The sequence below is a fragment of the Amborella trichopoda genome, chromosome 12 (assembly GCF_054954075.1).
Source record: "Amborella trichopoda isolate Santa Cruz 75 chromosome 12, AtrichopodaSantaCruz75HAP2 v2.0, whole genome shotgun sequence".
Taxonomy (NCBI): Eukaryota; Viridiplantae; Streptophyta; class Magnoliopsida; order Amborellales; family Amborellaceae; genus Amborella; species Amborella trichopoda.
The window spans coordinates 40,747,061-40,767,633 of record NC_142347.1 but is presented as its reverse complement, the minus strand read 5'-3'; the positions used below and the strand labels follow the sequence as shown (position 1 = coordinate 40,767,633).

The following is a 20,573-nucleotide window of genomic DNA, read 5'->3' as shown; positions in this document are numbered from 1 at the left end:
ATATATATATATATATATATATTACGGTACATAAAATAAATTATCACCCTTGTCGAGTTGGCGACGACCCGAACTGATGACCCATTGCCACTCTTAAATTTATTAGCCCCATAAATTTTTTATAGGGAAATTATTAAAAATATATCATAATGTTTGTTTAATTGGAAAAAAACTTTTAATTTTCATAAATAATGTCCACACATTTTTTTATCAATTTTGAGTTTTTTTTTTACCAAAATAGATTTAATGGTAGTCGTATTATCATGGAGCCTTTGTCAAGTACTGTTTATTAATACTATTATTATAAAGGTTATTTTGGTAAAAAAAATATAAAAATTGAAAAAAAAAAAAATGTGGACTAGATTTATTAAAGTTGAAATTTTTTTTTCGATTAAATAGAAATTAAGATATATATTTCTGATAATTTTCAAAAAAAAACTTTTTATACAATTGAACAATTGTTCCAATGACAGTCGGGTCCTCAATAATTGTTCTTTTTCCCTACGTTTATAAGGTGCCTTAAGCTGGGTAAAATTGTCTTTAATTGGAAATGTATGGGCTAATCTAAACACTTTATTTTTCATTCTATAAGGCACTTTCTCTGTGTATCGTTGATGCAAAGGGGTACACCGATCGCCAAAATGGCCGGGATTCTGGGGCGGAGTGTTTCTCATCGGGTTTTGCGTTCCGGCGAAATTATCCGGCGAAGATTTTTCTCCTCGGACGCTCTCGTCAAGATCAAATCGGGCGAAATCGGTATGGTTTCAGGAATTCCAGAAGAACACCTTAACCGAAGGGTACGATGTACCTCCTTTTCTCTCTCATATCCTTCATGGTTCAAATTCTATTGGTGATAAGTTTCTCTCTCTGCATCCATTCCTCGCACTCGATGGCTTCAATGGTTATGCTATATAATTTGATGAGAGAGGGTGCTCTTTCATTTTAATTCATCCCGTCTGACCTGTTTGATCTGTTTTTTAGGCGGAAGATAGTTTCTCGTCATAGATTATGGTAGTGATATGTGTTAGGAGTCTGGTTGTTGGTGTATATTTTGTTTTATTTGGACGATTTTTTAAATTGGTGAATTGGATGTATTTGTTTGAGGGTTTTCAGGTATTTTTTTGATGGGTGGAGAATGGGAAAATGTCTTATTTAATTGAAACTTCTTGAAATTTCCGCCTGTACTTTGTCGTGATTAAGGAAATTCTGGAAAGATTACTTTGAGAGACATCCTGAAATTCCCCTCTGTTTCTAACTGAGTATAGTATTCGAATGAAAGCTTTCTAGGTCTATGGTGATAGAAAAATAAAATTGACGCTCGGCATTGATAATAAGAAAATTGCAGTAGAATATTGCCAGCATAAAGGAGTGTTAGCCCCTATGAAGTCTTAAATGGTTCCAATAATAGAGAGAATGCCAATTGACTTCTTCTTTCCCAACCTGTGGGATGCCTTTTCCCATCTCTCATAGGATGCTTTTGTAAACATATGTACACAGTAATATATTGTCAGAAAATAGAGAGAATGGCATCATTAGTTGGGCATTGTTGTTGTAAAAACAGTCCTTTATAGTTGCAAATTGCATAGGGGATCACATGATGTAAACTGTGTTTCTTAAGTTGAATACTATATAGTCAATTTTGCTAAAAAAAGGAAGAGACTTGGTTCCTTAGTGCATGAGTGAGAGGTTTTTCCTCACTGGGTAGTGCCAGTATTGCGTAGATGTCGGCACTGTCATTATCTCATACAGGGCGAGAACTTTCTGATGCTTAACCCTGGAATGTGCCCTACTTTTCAATTGTAAAAACAAAAACAAGTTCCCTTCATATGCCAACCTTTTTCTCTTCTAGATACCTCTATTGCCACGTGCCTAACAGGCTGATACTTAGGAAGTGAGATATACTTACATCATAGAAAGTTTGGTGCCTCCAACTGCCTGTTGCACTTATTGATTCATTCAGCTTACACTTAAAGCATTTGCATGAGACTTTTTAAATGGTGTTCATTTGCATTTCTGTAGCTATACTTTTTGACGTGACATTAAATCAAAGATTAAGGCAAGACTGGGGAGGGTAGTATACTTCTGGTATGATTCACCAAAGCTCACAGGATATCTCATTATGGCTCGGGATATGATTCACCAAGTTTCATAAGTGACACTGTGAGACTTGTGACATATTGTAAGGTTTATGCATTTTAACTGAAATACAGTTACCCTTCAAAAGAGAAACTGGAAGTCACTGCGTTTCTTTCAAATTTTATGTGAATAGCACCGCATGAATCCGAAAGTGAACTATGGTGTATAGGAGGAGCACTTATAAGAAGTGTTAGATTTAGCTATGAGAAAAGTATGTTATTGTTTATGCTTATTTTTGTCCTCGATATTAATATTGATATTAAATCTTTATTCTAACCAGATGAATTATACAATATTTTAATACTTATGTGGGAAATACAGTTTAATCATTGTTTTACCATGTATCAATATGGAACATAATGCTTTCCTAACTATAGTTGATGCTAAATTTACATATAGATTTGAAACTCCAATTAATAAAAATGGCAATCAATTTGGTAAACCTTTTTTTTTTGGGGGGCATAGTAATCAATTTAGTAAAGTGCACTAGGTTTAGTGCCATTGTTGGCTTGATCGTGTACGTGATGAAACTAGATCCACTCTATAGACTTGAGTAATGTTTGTGCTTTCAAATGTTCTACAACCAATATGAGCTTGTAAGATCTTGTCGAAGCTTTGATTTTAAATTCCAAGCACCAATAAGGGTTAAGTTTTTCTTCTTAACCTTTAATATCAACATGCTTCTTTTGCTTGGAGGCTCTTGAACTTGGAACTCATCATATTTATAGCATTTTTGCTTAACTTATTCTCTTTGAGTTCTTCCCATTGATTTATGGCAATTATACGAGAAGGGTCTATTCTCTTCTTCCAGATATGTATAGTATCTTTAAGTATTTGAATTTTCATGTATTTTATTTTGTTCCATATTTTTGATAAATAAGATTTCATTGAAGCTGGAATAAGTATCCGTCAAGATGCACTCATAAGAGTTCATACAAACAGATACATATACAATATAGAAACAAGGAAAACGGAAAGGAACAAATATGAAAAAGATATGGAGAATAGAAGGGGAAGGCAAGAGGGGTTGAAGAAGGGGGTATGGAATGCCAATGGTCCTGAACATCTAAAGAGCTCAAACTTGCTGCCTTTGCAGTGTTATTGTATACTGTTGGTTTCTCTGTAAATGTGTGTGAAAGTGCACTTATTAGATCCTCTCAACCCAATGATCTCTTCAACGATATCTGCCGAGTACCATGAAAATATAACTCCCTTCTTGCCCATTGGATGAGATTGGGAGAATCACACTTGCCTGTAAGAGGCATAGAGAAGGAAATTTTTCTATAAAGTGTTTGAGAACTTGCTAAATGGGTCTCGGACTCACCCGAGTCACTTAGATCCTGCAAGGTATTGGGTCCGATTGAAAAACTTTGGGAATCGTCGGAGTATCATTGGTTCTCGAGGTTATTGTGTTAATTTTTCATAGACTTGACCAAGCTGAACTGGTTGTCTTGGCCTTAGGCCCTGTTCTGTTCCGAGCTCGAGGTTGTGTTTTCGTCGTTGCTTATAAAGCTTCAAACCTGTGAGGGGTGCAGACTCGGTTGGATTCCTATATCCCTATGGGACCCAAGAATGATGTCCTTTTATGTCGAGTGTGGTCAGTTTATGATGCATGACCAATAGCTGTTGGTCCGGCAAGGATTGCTTAAGGAACTATAATCAAAGTTAAAACTTCATGGCCTCAAGCGAGGTCACCATCTAGTATGTGCTTTGACCAAGGCAATGGTAAGGCACCACTGCCAAGTCAATGATAAAGTCCTCAAACTTGTTATCTCAAAAATAGGGCAAAGCTGGGCTTGAGAAATGACATCACAATTTTGTTGCTCAGGATGGTATGGTGTGCCTTTGGTATTTTGTTCCAGAGTTACCATTATGATTGTTGGAAAACTGCTAAAGTTGACAACCCTTCCAACGGTGACCAAGGCCTTCAGCAATGAATGCATGACCTAATTTGTTTAAAATATTCCCAAGTAATAACTTCCTACTTGTCACTCAAAGAGGCAATATAGGAGGCGGTGGTCCACTGTCTCCTGTGCTCTACAACATAAATAGCTTGGGGAATTGAATGCCTCGGCCAGTGATTTAAAAAGCGGACCGACCAGCGCCTGGGTGGCCACCTGTCCAGAAGGCCTGACCGCATCGCCCAGGCCTGGGTGGCAAAAAAAGGTGGAAATCCCTAAGTGCCCGCTTAGGCGCCAGGGTACTCGCCTAGGCGGGCGCGCCCAGCCGTGGGCGGTCACTCAGGGCTTGCCCCCCGGCCAGAGGCAGAAAAGCCACTCGCTGGGGGCATTTTTTGTCATTTTTTTTAATACTAAAGGGGCAAAAATGTGGGTTTTAGGTTCATTTGATTGTGGAGTGTGGATTGTGGACTATCAATCTGACTATAGATAATTCATAATTGTATATAGACTTATGGTTATGGTCTTATGGAGTGTGTGCTCCTATATGTTGTGTAGTATACTTTTTGAAGTTTGATGTGCCCTAAATCCCTAATTCTTATGTTTTATACAATTATATTTATACTGTTAGAGACTATAGAGACATTTTTCTTTATACTGGGATGCCCAGTTTTGGGCGCCCGCCTAGGCGTTGGTTGAAATATTGGCCTCGGCCGTGAAGATGGTCATGAAACACAATTTTGTCTTAGGTGGCTAGTCGCCCATAGGTAAGTGTTCTAAGTGAAGACATAATAAACTAAATGAATCTCACATGATGACACCATTGTTATCATATATGGGATGCGGACTCGATGTGGTTCGGGGTCCGATCCGGGATGTGGTTCGATGTGGACATTGTCGTCCCGAGGTGGGTGCATCACATGTATTCTTGTCAATAAATTTAAAAAATTAGAAAAATCATAAAAATATAAAAAAAGCATAGAAAAATGACAATGTATATTTTTGTGTGCTATAAATTTTAATTTAATATTTTTCTCCAATATATTAGCTGTTTGGGTCGCTTGATTCCCTGATAATTTGATAAGAAGTAACTCAGTAAACAAATCCATTCCATCCTAATTGTAATGACAATTAACAATTTAGCATAATATCCAAATACCAGAAATACTTCACATTCACAATCACAAGTTTATGAGCACAACCTCACATGCATAACCTAACGTAACTTAAAAACTCCAAAGACCAAAAATTCATAAACATATAAAATGTAAAAATGCGAATCCCAATGAGTCAATTCGCGATAATTGGGGCAAGATGTTGTCTTTGCTGGAAAATTTCCGCCGGTGTATGTTTTCTGAAATAACATACAAAACCACTATTTCGATCCTTTGGATTGGCAAGTCTCGAGTAATTCCATACTGGATCTTTGTTGCTTGATGAAGAAGAAGACATTGTTCCAAAAACCAAAAAAAATAAAAATAATAGGAAACAAAATTCAAGAAAAATGATGATCCAAAGTTCCAAACCATAAATCGAAAGAAATTTCGGTTTCTTGGATTCAATCTCCTAGGCCTTGAGTCCTAGTACTTGTTGGGTCTTCACCATATAACCTTTGAAATGGAGCACCAAAACAATATCAATCAATTTACCAAAGATTCAAGAACAAATCCCAATCTCTTTTTCAAAAAAATTTCGAATCTTTTTTTTTTTTGAACCCCCCTAGATCCTTGGAAATATGGTTCTATTTTTTTTTTGTTTTTTGAAGGGGGGGGGGGGTGGGTGGGTGGGTGACTGTTATGTGTTGCTCGTGGGTGAAATTTCTGCCCATGGGAACTCGCCCATTGTGATGTGGTCGCATATGCAGCAGCATCAGTCGTCATCTCGAAAACCTGCATAGGCGTGTGTGTGTGTGTGATATGACCATGCATAACGCATCATACACATTGTGTGGCCGCATAATGGCTTATGTAGCCCTCATATGAGTTATACAGCCACATTTGATAACAATGGATGGCATAGGAATGTGTACTAGTGAGATGCCAACTTGATCCTGAATTCCTAACAGCTCCCTTATAATTTTCAATTGGATCTTCATATTTTGATTCTTCTCTATTCTTAATTCGTGTTTGCATTGCTAGATCACCCTCTATCCCCTCTGATTAGAGCGATCTTGGACTAATATAGAGGGGTCATGGGCCAACCAGGCAATCCACGAAAAGCGTGACTGTAGCAGGGTATCTCTAGCAGTGTTATCCTGACACTCTGAATGGGGTATGGTGTTGCGTTCAGCACGTATCGACACTTAGACATAGTCGACACTTGAAGACATGGCCCTAAAACATGACTATTCATTTTGGGTCACTTCATCAATTATTAGTACGGTGTCAACACTTTAAATATAAGTGTCTTCCTTTTTATGTCATAAAATAGGTAGGGTTCTACATGGTAAATGAGCTATGTATCGTTCACCGGGGTTCAATTCTCATTCCTAGCAACCTTTTCCCTTTGTGCCTCAAAATTTTAATTATATGAAGAGCTTGTTGCATGAATGGAACCCCGTCCAACTCTACACCTTGCGTCATTCCTACCATCATGGCATAACTGCTTGCATATATGAAAGGAAAGTAAAATTATAGACAATGTTACATGGAAACCGACACGGGTATTGGTGTTCATGTGTCATAAGTGTCTAGTGCATCCATCTAAAAAGTTAGTACAAATAGACACATTCATGCATTTAATGTGCATAAATAAAATAATTTATTTTAATTAATATATTATATTGTTTTCCAATTTATGACAACAATTGCGTGAATGGAAAGGTGCTAGTGCTCATGACATTGAGCTCACAAGGAGGTAGGAGTTCCACTTCCAATATTGATTTGAGCATGTTGTAACAACTAACGAGATATTATATTAATATATAATATTATTTTTCCTTTCATTACATACAAGCAGTGAATGCATGATGTTAGGAGTAACGGACCGTAGAGAATTGGACGTTCATTCCTACTAGAAGCTCTTTTATGTAATTGAAATTTGGGAAAAATTCATATACCCCTCTCTATTATTTTAATCTCATATACACCCTGAGGTACATGGAAAGCCCATGGACCTCTTCCAAGTTAAGAAAAAGAAGTTTGACTCCCGTATTTCCTTTTCTATTGTCCAAATTACAACATATAGCATTCTTTTTTCTAATAACCCCAGCTTAAGCATGGGCTCAGAGCTCGGTGGTGAGGGTGGTGGATCTCCACAACACGACGTCTTGAATTCTATTTGTACCATGGGTAGGGGATCCAATTCCCACTGAACTACCCAACCCGTCCCCCGTCCCCCCCTCCCCCCCCCCTTTCCCCCCCAAAAAAAAAAAAAGAAAAAAGAAAAAGAAAAAAAAACATAGTACAAATGGATTTTGGGATGCTACGTTTAACCTACTTGTAAGGTATGAGATGACAGAGAGAGATGGGGTTTCAAGGGAGGTTGAGAGAGAGAGAGGGGGGGAGAGAGGGAGGGGATGAAGAGCTTCATGGGCAAGGAAGAAAGAGAGAGGGGAACTTTTCTATGGTTTGGATGGGAGGGTCATTAGAAACAATGAAAAGGATAAATATTGTAATTTGAACAATAAGAAAGGTATAGAGGGGGTTAAACATCATTTTCTTTTAACTTGGAGGAGGTCAATGGGCTTTTCATAGACTTGGGGGTTTATTTGAGATTATAATCGTAGAGAGGGGAGTATATGTTTTTTTCCCCTTACAATTTTGAAGCGGGAAGGAAAAAGGTTGCTATCCGTGGGTCTTGGATCCCAGCCTTGGTGAAGGATATGATGTAAACCTTTACCATTTTTATGATGTAAAAATGAAGACATTTCTATTAAAAACATCGACTCCATACTAGTAATTGATGATCTTACCCAACATGTATGGTCACATGGTGGGGCCGTGTCATCAAGTGTCGACGTGGGTTGGGAAACTACACCAGGTTGGTAACACTGATTATATATTAATGTGATATCTTCTTATTTATTAAAACATGCTCATATTAAGATTCAAACTCCTTCCACCTAGGTGTGAGCTCAATAGCCCCTGCTCTACGACATCTCCTAAGGTTTGCTAGGCAGCATTCGGCAACAGCTTCTAAATCTCTATACTTACTTTACACTTCATACTAAATATGAATCTATTCACGCAATTGTTGTCTTAAATTGAAAACTATTATTATACATTGATTAAAATACATTATTTTATCTATTTTATAATGAATAAATATATAAATATGTCTATCTATACTAACTTTTTAGATGGACGTACTAGACACTTATGACACTTATAAAGTGTTGGTGTCCATGTAACACTGATCCCCAGTCTACGTATTAAGCAAAAACCTCACCCTCTCCTCATTGCCAACCTTAACCTGATACCCTCTTGAAATAGGTACTGCACAATAGGTGCCTCACAATACAAATGCTTCTCCACACCCCCGACGTCTTCGTGATCTATCCTGTGCCCTCACTGCCAACCTATCCATCCCCTTCTGTACTTTTCCATAAGGGATCTCACCTAAAGACTTCCTTCCTCTGTGGCACTCCTCCATAGCCATTTTTGTAGGTGACTTGGTTTTTTGGCCTCTTTGTGTAATCTTCTAATTCCCATAGCCTCTCACTCCTCGAGCCTTGCACACATCTTCGTGCTTGACCGAATGATATTTCCTCTCCCAATTGTTTCTCTTGTCAGAGGAAATTCTGTGAATCTCACTAATCTGTCAGAATCACTAAAGGGATCTGGAACAATGACATAAATAAATAGAAAATAATACTTAGGCTGGATTTGATGAATGTGATTCTACATCGAAGGACTTTGTGCATTTTGGGCCCACTGCTTTTTGTTCCTTGTCCTTAATCATGCCTTTAGATTATCTTCTGCTCCACATTTCATTCATAGGGTTAAAAGAGTTGTATGGGCTTGGAAGTGCTGCTTCTCCCCCAACACCATACTCTTAATGTTGGAGAAAGAAACCTAAGAGGATCAAGAGAAAGAAATAGCTTACATAATAACAATTTCCATGAACCATATGGGACCAATGCTATGCTTCAATCTTATTGTGGTGGCAAATTATGCTTTTTTAACTGTAATTTTTATCCAACTATTATGAGCTGCTTTAAACCTTGTTTAGGATGGACATCAATAATGTGCAACGATATCAATCTATTGAATATGAAAACGGGGTTGCTGCAGTGAGCTGCCTTAAACACTCATATTTGCTGCTTCAAATCAGGCCATGGACATCATTGAACTGCATCGCTATTAATCTATTGTTTATCGGTTTGGGCTTGCAGAGAGACGAACCACATTAACAGTTGTGGTGAACCCTCAAAGAGGAAAGAGCGTATGGAAAAAGGGGAGATACTTAGGGGACCAAGGGTGAGCTTTTGTTGAGGGAGGGAATGGCTTGATATGTCAAACATGTTGTCATGCCATATTTAAGAATAATAACGTTTATTTTGTGGGACACTTTTTTAACCATGCTGGCTGGAGGTGTATGTATTGCTTTTTGGCTACAGTTTTGAAAATGTAAGTTATGCCCCACAGAATACATCAATTGATAACTTTTAAAGATGAATATTGTGATATATATTAATAAAAGGAAGATAAAGCACTTAGCAACAGCCTGAAAAGTAAACTGTGCCTAAATACATGGAGTATTTCAGTTTTTTTTTTTTGGAGCAAAACTACATGAGTATGTGCTGCTTGGAATGCTGTAATAGTGGAGTATGTAGTCATCTGTTGAATAAAATTAATTGAATATCTGCTATGTACACTTTTCTGTGATCAACCTTATGGTGTGGATTGTTCTAGAATTTCACAATTATATCCACTTAGTGTGAGGTTTGAACAAGTATTTGACTTATTTTTAATGGAGGCTGAAATTAGGGATAATTCGTGCTTATTGGTATCCAGTTCCTATCCAGGGAGTTCTGTATTAAGATTCTTATGGTTCTCTACATTTTCTTGTGTTTATTAGAAGGATTTGTATACAATGAGCGCATCAAAGTTTCTTGCGCCACTTTGACAGCACCTAGCTGTCGAGTCCCTTGTTGGCATTGGATTGCAGGAGTCATGTTACCGAATGATGACTGTTAGGAAAATTCGAAAAATCTGTTTACATGCTCGTCGTGTTGCCAAATGGAGTCTTCATCGTTCTTAATATTCGAGGTTGATTGGGAACTTCTCAGTTTTGTTTGAGACACAGCTTTTATACTCCTGTTCAAGTAAGGGAAATATTTTTAAACCGGACACCTCAGTTCTCCTTGTATATCGTATCTTATCTTCCTTGGTGATGTGGGTACTTTGTCTTCAGAGAGGCAACAACTTCAAAATGCGAGAATGGGTTATTATATTTTCTTGATTCATCTTTGAATTGCTATTTATCTTTGATAGGTTTTAATATACTCACCAGCTCGAACGGCATCACAGCAAGGGTCCGGAAAAGTTGGGAAGTGGAAAATCAATTTTCTCTCGACACAGAAGTATTGTCCTCTATCATCCCTTCATTCGTTTTTTAAAACTAATCTTTTGCGTTTCAACATGGAAGAAGAATCATTTTTGAACAAGCAATCAATTGTCAGTTTTTAGTTATGCTCCCTTGTGTAGGCACTCCCAGTACTTCATTTGAGAAATTTTTCTCTTTTGGCCAAATTGTTTTTTCTCACATAGGCTTAGTAGTAGTTTTGGACTTTGTTCTAGATTCTCTTAAGAAAATTCTTCTTTTTTTTTTTCTTTGGTTGTTGACAAGGTTTGGAACTTGGACGTTGTGCTATGAAAACCTAGCTTTATCTTTTTTATCTTTTATTTTATATTTTATATAGGTGGGAGAATCCACTGATGGGCTGGACATCTACTGGGGACCCCTATGCAAATGTTGGTGATGCAGCGTTGTACTTTGACAGCGAAGAGGCTGCTAAGGCCTTTGCTGAAAAACATGGTTGGGATTACGAGGTACAAAATTCTAAGCCCTTATTGCTTCAACTTGCATCTTTTTGTAATGTTTGGAACCAAAAACTGGCATTTTTTAAACCCTATAGCGAGCAAAACATGCACTTTTTGGTATTAGGTTTCTTGTAGGAAAACAAATTGCATTCTGTGTTTAATTGCTTCTGATCTGAGCTCTTTGCTCTAACCAAAAACTGGCATTTTTTAAACCCTATAGCGAGCAAAACATGCACTTTTTGGTATTAGGTTTCTTGTAGGAAAACAAATTGCATTGTGTTTAATTGCTTCTGATCTGAGCTCTTTGCTCCTGTTTTGACACAGGTCAGAAAGCGTCACACACCGCTTCTCAGGGTCTGTGATTTCTTCTCTACAATACCTTTATGTCACAAGTTGTTTATATTGTATACGTTATTGACCATCAATTTGTTCAGGGAGCAATTCGACCACACACGTTCTTAGTTATCCACCCAACACTCAGTGATCCCAATCGATTTGGGCCCTGTGCTCTGGGAGCAAGGATCATAAGTAGCAGGTGGATAATTAAGAAAGTGAATGGCGTGCTTCCTTTTGTTTGTTGTTGCGATAGTTTTATGAATATAGAACACGATCGATAATCTCAAGATTTCATATCAAAAGATCTTCCTTAAGTAGAATGTTGATATAAATATTTATTTGAATTGATCTTCTCCAACCTTCCCTTTTAGTTAGGTATGCTTCTTTGTTTGTTATTGTTTTGTGATAGATTGAACCCTTCCACCTTTTACTCCTACAAAATCAATTTAAAGAAAATAATGTCGACAATTTTTCAGTAAAGCTTTTATTTTGAGTGTTGAATTGTGGCTAATGACCATTGGATTACTTTATTGTCAGCCGAAGGCTTATTCTGACAATTTTAAGTGGAAAGGCCCTCCCATGTCTGAGCCTGAGTGACTCCATTTTCGATTGTTTTCACTTTTCACTTCCTGGGTGGCGCTCAGGGAGAGAGGATCATGGGAAGCCCCAGTTCTGATTATGGTACCATTTCCTTGGTTTTTTGAGATGTAATCCTTGACCGTGATTTCGGGTTCTCCGTTATAGTTTCCATTTCTGTACTGAGAAACTTCTCAATGTAAGAACAAGATCAACACTTTCTTAATGAAATAAACTGGGGTTTTCATTTGTCACCTTTATGGTTTTCTTGTCTATGTACATTGAGATCAACTTATTTGATTGATAAAGACTTCTCAAACTAATTCGGCCAAAAAAACAAAAGACTTCTCAAACTAGGAAAATATTTTTAGTTACCTCCAGTGGGCTTTCTTATCTTTGCATGTGGATGTAATCTGAGAATTTGCATATTTGATTGGTTCTTTGACATGAAATTATACCCATGAGTTGCTGGTTCTCCTTCGATCATATTTTCCATTGGTGTCTCCGTATCGAAGCTTCTCCATGCAAAGATTTTGTCACTTTCTTAAGATAAACTGAGGTTTTCTCTTTGTTACCATCACGAGTTCTTGTAATTATTTACACAGAGATAGTACGAGGCTTTACATATTTGCTATCACAAGCAGCATCGCCGGTGAGAAATCTCCATGCAAACACATAATCCTTGGAATCACAGGAAAGTCTTATGACTCTACCAGGGGCCTTCACTAAGGTCCTCTGGCCTTTGTTCGCCCACTCGATCTTTACCCTGCATGTAAAAGCATTAGAAGAAATTGGAACCAGAGAATCTTCTAAAATGAGCATGACTTCACCATTGATTCTTGTGGGCTCTTCTGGTTTTTTTCTCTGACTAGAAAGTGTTGATTCGAGCCATGAACACTCTGGTTGACCCACCATCTTCTTGTATGCCGAGTTCGCCAATCTCACCTTGTTATTTGCATCGGAAATAACCCCAGGCAAAGCTTCCAATTCGAGTTCTTCTTCAACCTCCACTGATTTTTTAGACATGGAGAGAGAGGAGCTGAAATGGTTACAGTCACTGATGCACTCCACGCTAATGCTAGAACCCACTGGTCTCACAGGCTGGGGAGTTATAACCCCTGAAAAAGGAACTGAACTTGTAGTTGGAAGCTTGCATGTTATGGGTGCCTGAAGTTTCTCCATAACCAGCTTTCCTTCTGGCATTCTTTGGTCATAATTCATGGCTTCCTCTGGGATTGATTGAGAGACAACAGAAGTGGAAGGAAAGGGCAACAATGGTAGTGTGACTAAATCTGTAGAAACTCTGCTTGAATTCTCCAAGTCTCCTTGAGAAACAGTGGCCGGAAAGGTGTAGAGAGGGAAACCTCGGGTGAGACCTTGGAAAGGAAGACCGAGGAGAATGTTCTGATGGGAAAATGGAGAAATGGGTTCAGGGAGTGGTGTATTGAAGAACCACATATTGGTCTTTGCCTTCTTTCTAGCACCACATGCTTGAGCGCCATTTCTCCTCTTTCTAACCCTTGCAGGCCTGGTTTTGGGATGGGAAGCTGGTAAGGTTGTAGAGAGAGCGGCAGTGAGTGGATTCTCAGAAAGTGGTGCTGTGCAATCAAAATTAGGGCTGGGGCTTTGCTGGAACTGTGGCTTTGGCGCAATGGGCCTGTACCTTGACATGATCTGCTCAGTCTTAGAGGGGGTGAACATGTTAAGGGGATTCACTATGGCTGCTGTGTTCTCCGGTCTGAGACCCATGATCTGCGCATGCAAGTACTGCATCTGCAGGTGCATGTGCATGTGCTGGAATTGGACGAAACAAGAGACAGAAAACGAACGAGGGGAGAGATATCGATGAGCAGAAGAAGATACTGGTGTACTATGGATGATCTGGTTGGCACTGTACTGATTTGAAGGCAAAAGAGAGAGTAAATGAGAGGAGATAGAAATTGAGAGAGAAGATGCTGGAATTGGGAAAGATCAAGTTTAGTATTGCAGTATTTTGTAGGAAGAAAGTAAGAAAATGGGTTTTGAGTCGATGATTCAAGAGGGTATACATAGAAAACATATGTGATGTGCATGTAGCAAGCTTGTAAGAAGTTCTTTTCTTTTAGAGAGAGAGAGAGAGAGAGAGAGAGGGACCCTTTGGGGATGAGAGATGGTAACATGCAGGACGGGGAGGGAGGATGGTGGTGGTGTAGAAGAAGAGTGAGGAAGCAGCATTTGCAGTGTTTTATAGGATTAGGGCTGGGGGCAAGGTGGCCAATGGGAGGAGGGCAGCATGGGAATCACAGTTAACTGGTGAAATGCACAAGGCGGGAGAGAGAGTACACACGTGTCAAATTGCTTCGGAGGTTTGTCACGTGTGTTGATAGGTGCGGCACGTGTAAGGTTATGCAAGGGATGTATGGGGCTGCTGCCTTGATGGTTGGCGAATAAGGCTTGGGTGCTGTTTTCTTGCCTCTAATGCGCCCAACTACGTCCCCACAACTGTGACCAAATTGGCATGCGGACCAACACATAGAAGGAAGGCGTTGCTTAGAGGGAGACTGTCACTCTCTATTTTCTAGAGAGAGAGAGAGAGACAAAGAAACGTGCGTTAGAATTTCTAACTATTTGCCCAAACAATCCTCACTAATTACGAGAGCATATTGTAGTTACTCCAACGAGAGCATATTGTAGTTACACCCTTTAATGCTACACAAAATGTGTTTACTAATTGCGAATATGGCTTCATGCACCAGCGTACCAGACATCTGTAACTCTTTTTATGAGCACCTATCTACAATCTTCCCATTTGTCCATCCCATTTCTAATGTAGACGCGTATACTATGCTCTTGTGCCAGAGCATTCTGTTCCTTTAGAGCTACTCAAAATGTCCTCACTATTTGTGAATATTGGCTTCATGCACTAGAGTACCTGACTTGTTTTATGAGCAACTATCTGCGCTCTCCCCATTTGTCCATCCCATTTCTAATAACGGAGCGTACAGTATGCTCCTGGGTGGTGGGAGCATACTGTACTTACTCCCTTCAAATCTTCTCCAAATGTCCTCACTAATTGCGAATATGGCTTCCATGCAATAGAATACCTCGCATTTGTAACTTTTTTTATGTGCAACTATCTGCACTCTCCCCATTTGTCCACCCCATTTCTAATATCCACGCGTGTACTATGCTCTTGCACATGAGCATATTGTACTTGCTCCCTTTAAAGCTTCTCAAAATGTCCACACTAATTATGAATTGTGCTTTCATGCACCAGAGTACCAGACATTTGTGACCATTTTTATGAGCTACTGTTTGCACTCTCCGCATTTGTCCATCCCATATCTAATATCAGTGCGCATACTATGCTCCAGCGTGAGCATACTGTACCTACTCCCTTTAAAACTACACAAAATGTCTTGACTAATTGCCAATATGGGCTTCACGCACCAGAGTACTTGACATTCATGACCTTGTTTTTATGAGTAAACTACCTGCACACTCCCCATTTGTCCATCCCATTTCTAATATTATGCTCCCGAGTGGGGGTATACTGTTCTTACCCCCTTTAAAGCTACTTAAAGACCTAGCATTTGTGACTTCTTTTAGGTGCCCCATTTGCCCATCCGATTCCCTAATATCGATGCGTACAATATGCTCTTGCGCAGGAGCATATAATACTTACTCCCCTTAAAGCTACTCAAAATGTCCTCACTATGGGCTTCATGCAATAGAGTACCAGACATTTGTGACTTTTCTATGAGCAACTATCTGCACTCTCCCGATTTGTCCATCCTATTTCTAATATTGGAGTGTATATTATGCTCTCGAGTGGGAGCATACTGTACTACCCTCTTTAAAGCTACTTAAAGACCTAGCATTTGTAACTTCTTTTATGTGCCCCATTTCTAATATCGATGCGTATAATATGCTCTTGCGCAGGAGCATATAGTACTTGCTCCCTTCAAAGCAACTCAAAATGTCCCCACTATGGGCTTCATGCAATAGAGTGCAAGACATTTGTCACTCTTTCTATGAGCAACTATTTGCACACTCCCCATGTGTCCATCTCATTTCTAATGTCGACGTGTGTATTATGCTGTTGCGGCTGCATACTTAACTTACTCTCTTTAGAGGTTTTGAAAAAGTTATTGAATTTAGTGATTTGAAAGTAATTAGAAAAGATATAAAGATGTATGGTCTCATTGAAGGTATGATCTTTATAATAAAGCAGAATAACAGATTATGATTGGTGTAGCTGACCTCAATTAATTAGAAAAAAGCTATAATGAGAACGATGATATGTTTTGGGATCTATCTAAGAATTTTTGGATTTCGATATCCAAAAGTTTGACGGTTTCTATTTAATTTTATGATGTTCTTTATTTTAGGCTCAGAGAGAGTATTTAAATTTTTTTAGATTGGTTGCTAGGTTGAAGAAGAAACGTATCCTCGTGAGAGTACTTAAGTTCTTTTGTTAGTCGGTCTATGTTAAACTTTCTTTTGAACTCTTAATTTTAAGAGAAAGTATATAATAAGACCATTTACTTTTGAAACAAAGTGGTCACATTAATCTTGACTATTAGATGTGAAATTGGGTGGCTGTAATTATTTTATTGATCAAACTTAAACTTTAAAAGAAATTTTTTTGAACTTTGTGATGCATCCAAGCTATCAAACTTCATGTTAAATAGTTGTAAGCAATTGTGACCACCTTGTATCAAAAGTAAATGGTCTCATTTCATACAATCCCTAATTTTATTTTGTTTGCATATATTTGTGCTATTTTTTGAGCCGTAAAATCATAAATTTAAATTAAAAATGCATTTTGAAGTGACTAGATGAGGTTTTAGATCCTAAATCAACGATAAGCGGGTTCACTCATCATGCCCAAAAAATACTCAAAATATGTATAAATTGTTTTTTCTATGGTTAATACCCTTCAAAATCCTATTATATTTAGAATGAGGTGTTCTCTGTTAAATTACATTTGCTGCCCTTTTCTACCATGCGTAGACATTGTTGTCAGCTTTTGATGTTATGACTAAATTGAACGGTAATTACACAGGGGGACTCTAGGTACTTTATTAATACGGAGTATGTTGTGCTCCCTCGGCAGCATACATTGTATACATACTCCCTCAGTCAGAAGACCTACTAGAGAGGCTTTTTTTAATATGAAATTGCTAATAACCACGTAAGGATCCCTAGATGATTATTTTTAAAAGAAAATGTTTGAATTTAAGGTTTTCTACCTCCTAGATCTCACCCTCCCCACATTAGATGGCGCCTATTCAATCTTGAAACAATAGTACAAAGAGAGTACTGTTTGAAAATCTTTTAATTGGGAGTCCCATGGGTTATAGAGTCAAAATTCCCAAAATTTGGGGTCTTAAAATCACTCCTAAATAGTGATTTATTTGAGGGAGTAAATAGACAATACAAGCGAGCAGAAGGTGGTTTCTTTGACAATGTCAAAGAATTAACAAAAGCTTTTTGTCTTTTTAATAGAAGGCAAAAGTTTATATAAGGTTGTAACCTTAAAATGTAGAATTAATGTGAACCTCAAAAATCCATCTTGTTTTGATGTGGGAGAATATTGATCATTTCAACATTGAAATACATAAATATAAAAAGAAAAAAAGATTTCGAGTCCTAAAAAAAATTTATCTAGTAATATATTATCTGAACCGTCCGTTTTTAAGATTTTCAAGTGTTTATAAATATACTTGATTTGGACATTTTTTGGAGTTTAAGATTTTATAATTAAAGATGAAAATAGATTCTCAAGTCATCTTAAAAAATTTTGACACCAAAATTATATTTATGATAAAATTTGGAGGTATGTCTTAATTTTATTTTTTTTAAAGTTGCAACCTAATAAAACACACCCTTTATAAAAATATGAAACACACTTTTCTTAATCATAAAATCATCATTACTCATTTTACAAGCATGAAGTAAAATATTAAGCAAATAAAGTAATTTGGATTTCAGGGAAATAAATTACAGAGGAAAGGTCTAATCCAACACCTCCATGTTATGTATGGATACCTATATTATTTCTATTACAGGGAAATAGATTATGAGGAAATACACCATTTCTAGTGTTTGGATACGTACATAATGAGCAAAAATTAAAATACATTACCCAAAATTTTCTAAAAAATTGTGAAATTTATTACCCACCCCAATAGGTAAAAAACGTATTACATGAGTTGACGGGTAATATGAATTTACGAACCCGCTAGAAATCATTAAACGTGTCTAAAGACTTTGAAGTCCGCCTCTCTCTCTCTCTCTCTCTCAAAAGACTCATGTGCATTCCACGTGGCTATCAAAGACTCTCTCTCTCATATTGCCATCAAAAGTTTCTCTGTCTCTAACACCTATCTTCTCATACTATGAAATCTTGACCGTTTATTTCTCATGTGGTCATTAAATAAATTTTTAGAAAAATTATAAAAAACCCCCAAGTTGAGACTTTCTTAACAACCTACCCCCAACAAAGTTTTTTTAAGTTTTTTTACCCCAAATTAAAATTTTCTAGCAAATACCCCAAAGTAAAAAAAATCATATTTTTTTGACGAAAAAGTGCCAGACCGCCCCTATTTTGTGCCAGACTGCCTCTATTTTGTGTCGGACCACATGCTTTCCAAAAGTGCAAAGTGCCAGACCCCCCCCCCCCCCCCCCCCCCCCCCCCCCTCCCCCCCCCATTTTGTGTCGAATTGCATACCCAAAGTGTTAGACCGCCCCTATTTTATGTCGAATCGCATGCTCCAGAAGCATAGTGCTGGAATGCCCCCATTTTGTGCCGGACCACATGCCCAAAGTGTTGGACTGCCCCTATTATGTGTAGAACTGCATGCTTTCCAGAAGCAAAGGCTGGACTGCCCCTATTATGTGTAGAACTGCATGCTTTCCAGAAGCAAAGGCTGGACTGCCCCTATTATGTGTAGAACTGCATACTTTTCAGAAGCAAAGTGTTGGACATCCATCATTTTGTGTTGGACCGCATGCTTTCCAGAGGCATTTTTGTCTTCATTTTACCTTTTTTATGACTTGGGGGTTCTTACTAGAAAAATTAAATTTGGGGTAAAAAGTGAGAAAAAAATTTGGTTGGGGGTAAGTTGCAGAAGAAGTCTATTCTTGGGGGTTATTTGTAATTCTTCCTAATTTTTTTATTGTCTCTCTAACAACGTGTTACCATTAAAAAAAGACACACACATTGTCTCTAACATGGTATGGCCATCAAAAGACTCTCTCTAGATATGAGAACAAGCTGCTAAAACATCCATTTTTTTTTTTGAAGAAATTGTTTGAATATATTAAGTATAAGATGGTAAAACATTTATGTTTTTGGATGGTTCCAAGTTCTTGAGATCTTATTGTATTATTTTATTTTATTTGAAGTTATTATATTGTAAAATGACTACTTGTGAGTGATCTAGGCAGTGAATAATTGAAAAAGAAAGAAAGAAAATATATTATATACTCTGGCTAGATCACACGAGTCATTCTTTCATTGGTATCAGAGCTATATACTTGTTGTCATTACTGGTATTTTTTTTTTATTTGAGTTTAGATTGTACTTGGGAATAAGATATGATTATCCACACCTTTTGTGGTCAAGTGATATACCTCCGAAAGAATTATAGGAATATTTGAACCCCGAAATGGTACTCTGTAGAATGGGTATTATGTGCTATTTTAAAGCATATGAAGAATATTTTGAGGTATTTATCTATTCCATACTAAAGTGATATTATATATTTTTGAGAGAATGATCTCTTTACAAAAGTTCAGTAGGAGATCCTAGTGAAATTGAGAGTTATGGACTTATCATTGAAGGGTGTTAATTTTGACCCTGTAAAATTCAGGAAATGTCCATTGAGTTCCATGAAGTTCTCCATTAATCATATGATTTTATTTTTAGTTGAACTTTGACTATAGCTCATCAAATTGAATCTACTTTCAAAATAGAATAGTTTAATGAAGTTTTACTTTTTTGGTTTGAAAGATATGGTTAATTTAATGAAAGGTATGTAAGTATTGTTTTCTACAACAAAAACTATCTCAATGACTTAGAAGTCATGATTTTATTTTCATTCTTAACATAATAATTTAAGACCCACACCAAGTTTTTAGACTTCCATTTTGAATATAGTTTTTAATAAAATTTATTTGAGAAAGAAATATCTATAGAAAGAGAGGAATAAAAAGTTTGGATTAAAGAGAAGTCATCCTGAATTTTCAGCAGTTTGGTGTATTCTTCATTGAAACATGAATATCTATATTTATCAACCTACTTAACAGAGTGATATGAGGGTCGTAGAAACATATATATTACTATTTTGCGTATACTTTTAAAAAAATTGGTTTGAAAGGGAAACTTCATGAGGGTAGAGAGAAAATACAATTTTACTAGATAGTGTTCATCCTAGAATTATGCTCTATGATTTGTTTTGTGATGTGAATGTCACTTATTTATTTATCTGAAGAAGAGTATTATTTGGGATTCACTTCATAATTTTATGCATTAGTTTTGAGTCTAGTTTTCAACAAAAGAGACTTCAAGAATAAATCCGTTGTGAATTGAGAGAAACAAATAATTTTATTGAGAGGTGTGAGAACTGATTTTCTGCTGAGAAAATTGTATTG

The 20,573-nt window shown here is 37.3% G+C and overlaps 2 protein-coding genes across 3 annotated transcripts; one reads left to right on the top strand and one right to left on the bottom strand.

Annotated features, from left to right (window-relative positions):
• The first annotated feature begins 618 nt into the window (after positions 1-618).
• Positions 619-12,186, top strand: FRO1 (NADH-ubiquinone oxidoreductase-like protein). Of its 2 annotated transcripts, XM_006857096.4 has the most exons (5): positions 619-797; positions 10,472-10,560; positions 10,900-11,029; positions 11,345-11,374; positions 11,894-12,186. In XM_006857096.4, exons 1-5 carry the CDS (start codon positions 642-644, stop codon positions 11,951-11,953), a joined length of 465 nt encoding a protein of 154 aa, XP_006857158.3. In that variant the 5' UTR covers positions 619-641; the 3' UTR covers positions 11,954-12,186. The 2 variants fall into 2 exon arrangements, with proteins under 2 accessions (XP_006857158.3, XP_088709921.1); XM_088853795.1 differs by lacking the exon at positions 11,345-11,374.
• LOC18446993 (uncharacterized) lies at positions 12,151-14,124 on the bottom strand. The gene has a single exon (XM_006857095.3). The coding sequence runs from the start codon at positions 13,721-13,723 to the stop codon at positions 12,530-12,532; it is 1,194 nt and encodes a 397-aa protein (XP_006857157.2). The 5' UTR covers positions 13,724-14,124; the 3' UTR covers positions 12,151-12,529.
• Between the last annotated feature and the right edge of the window lie 6,449 nt (positions 14,125-20,573).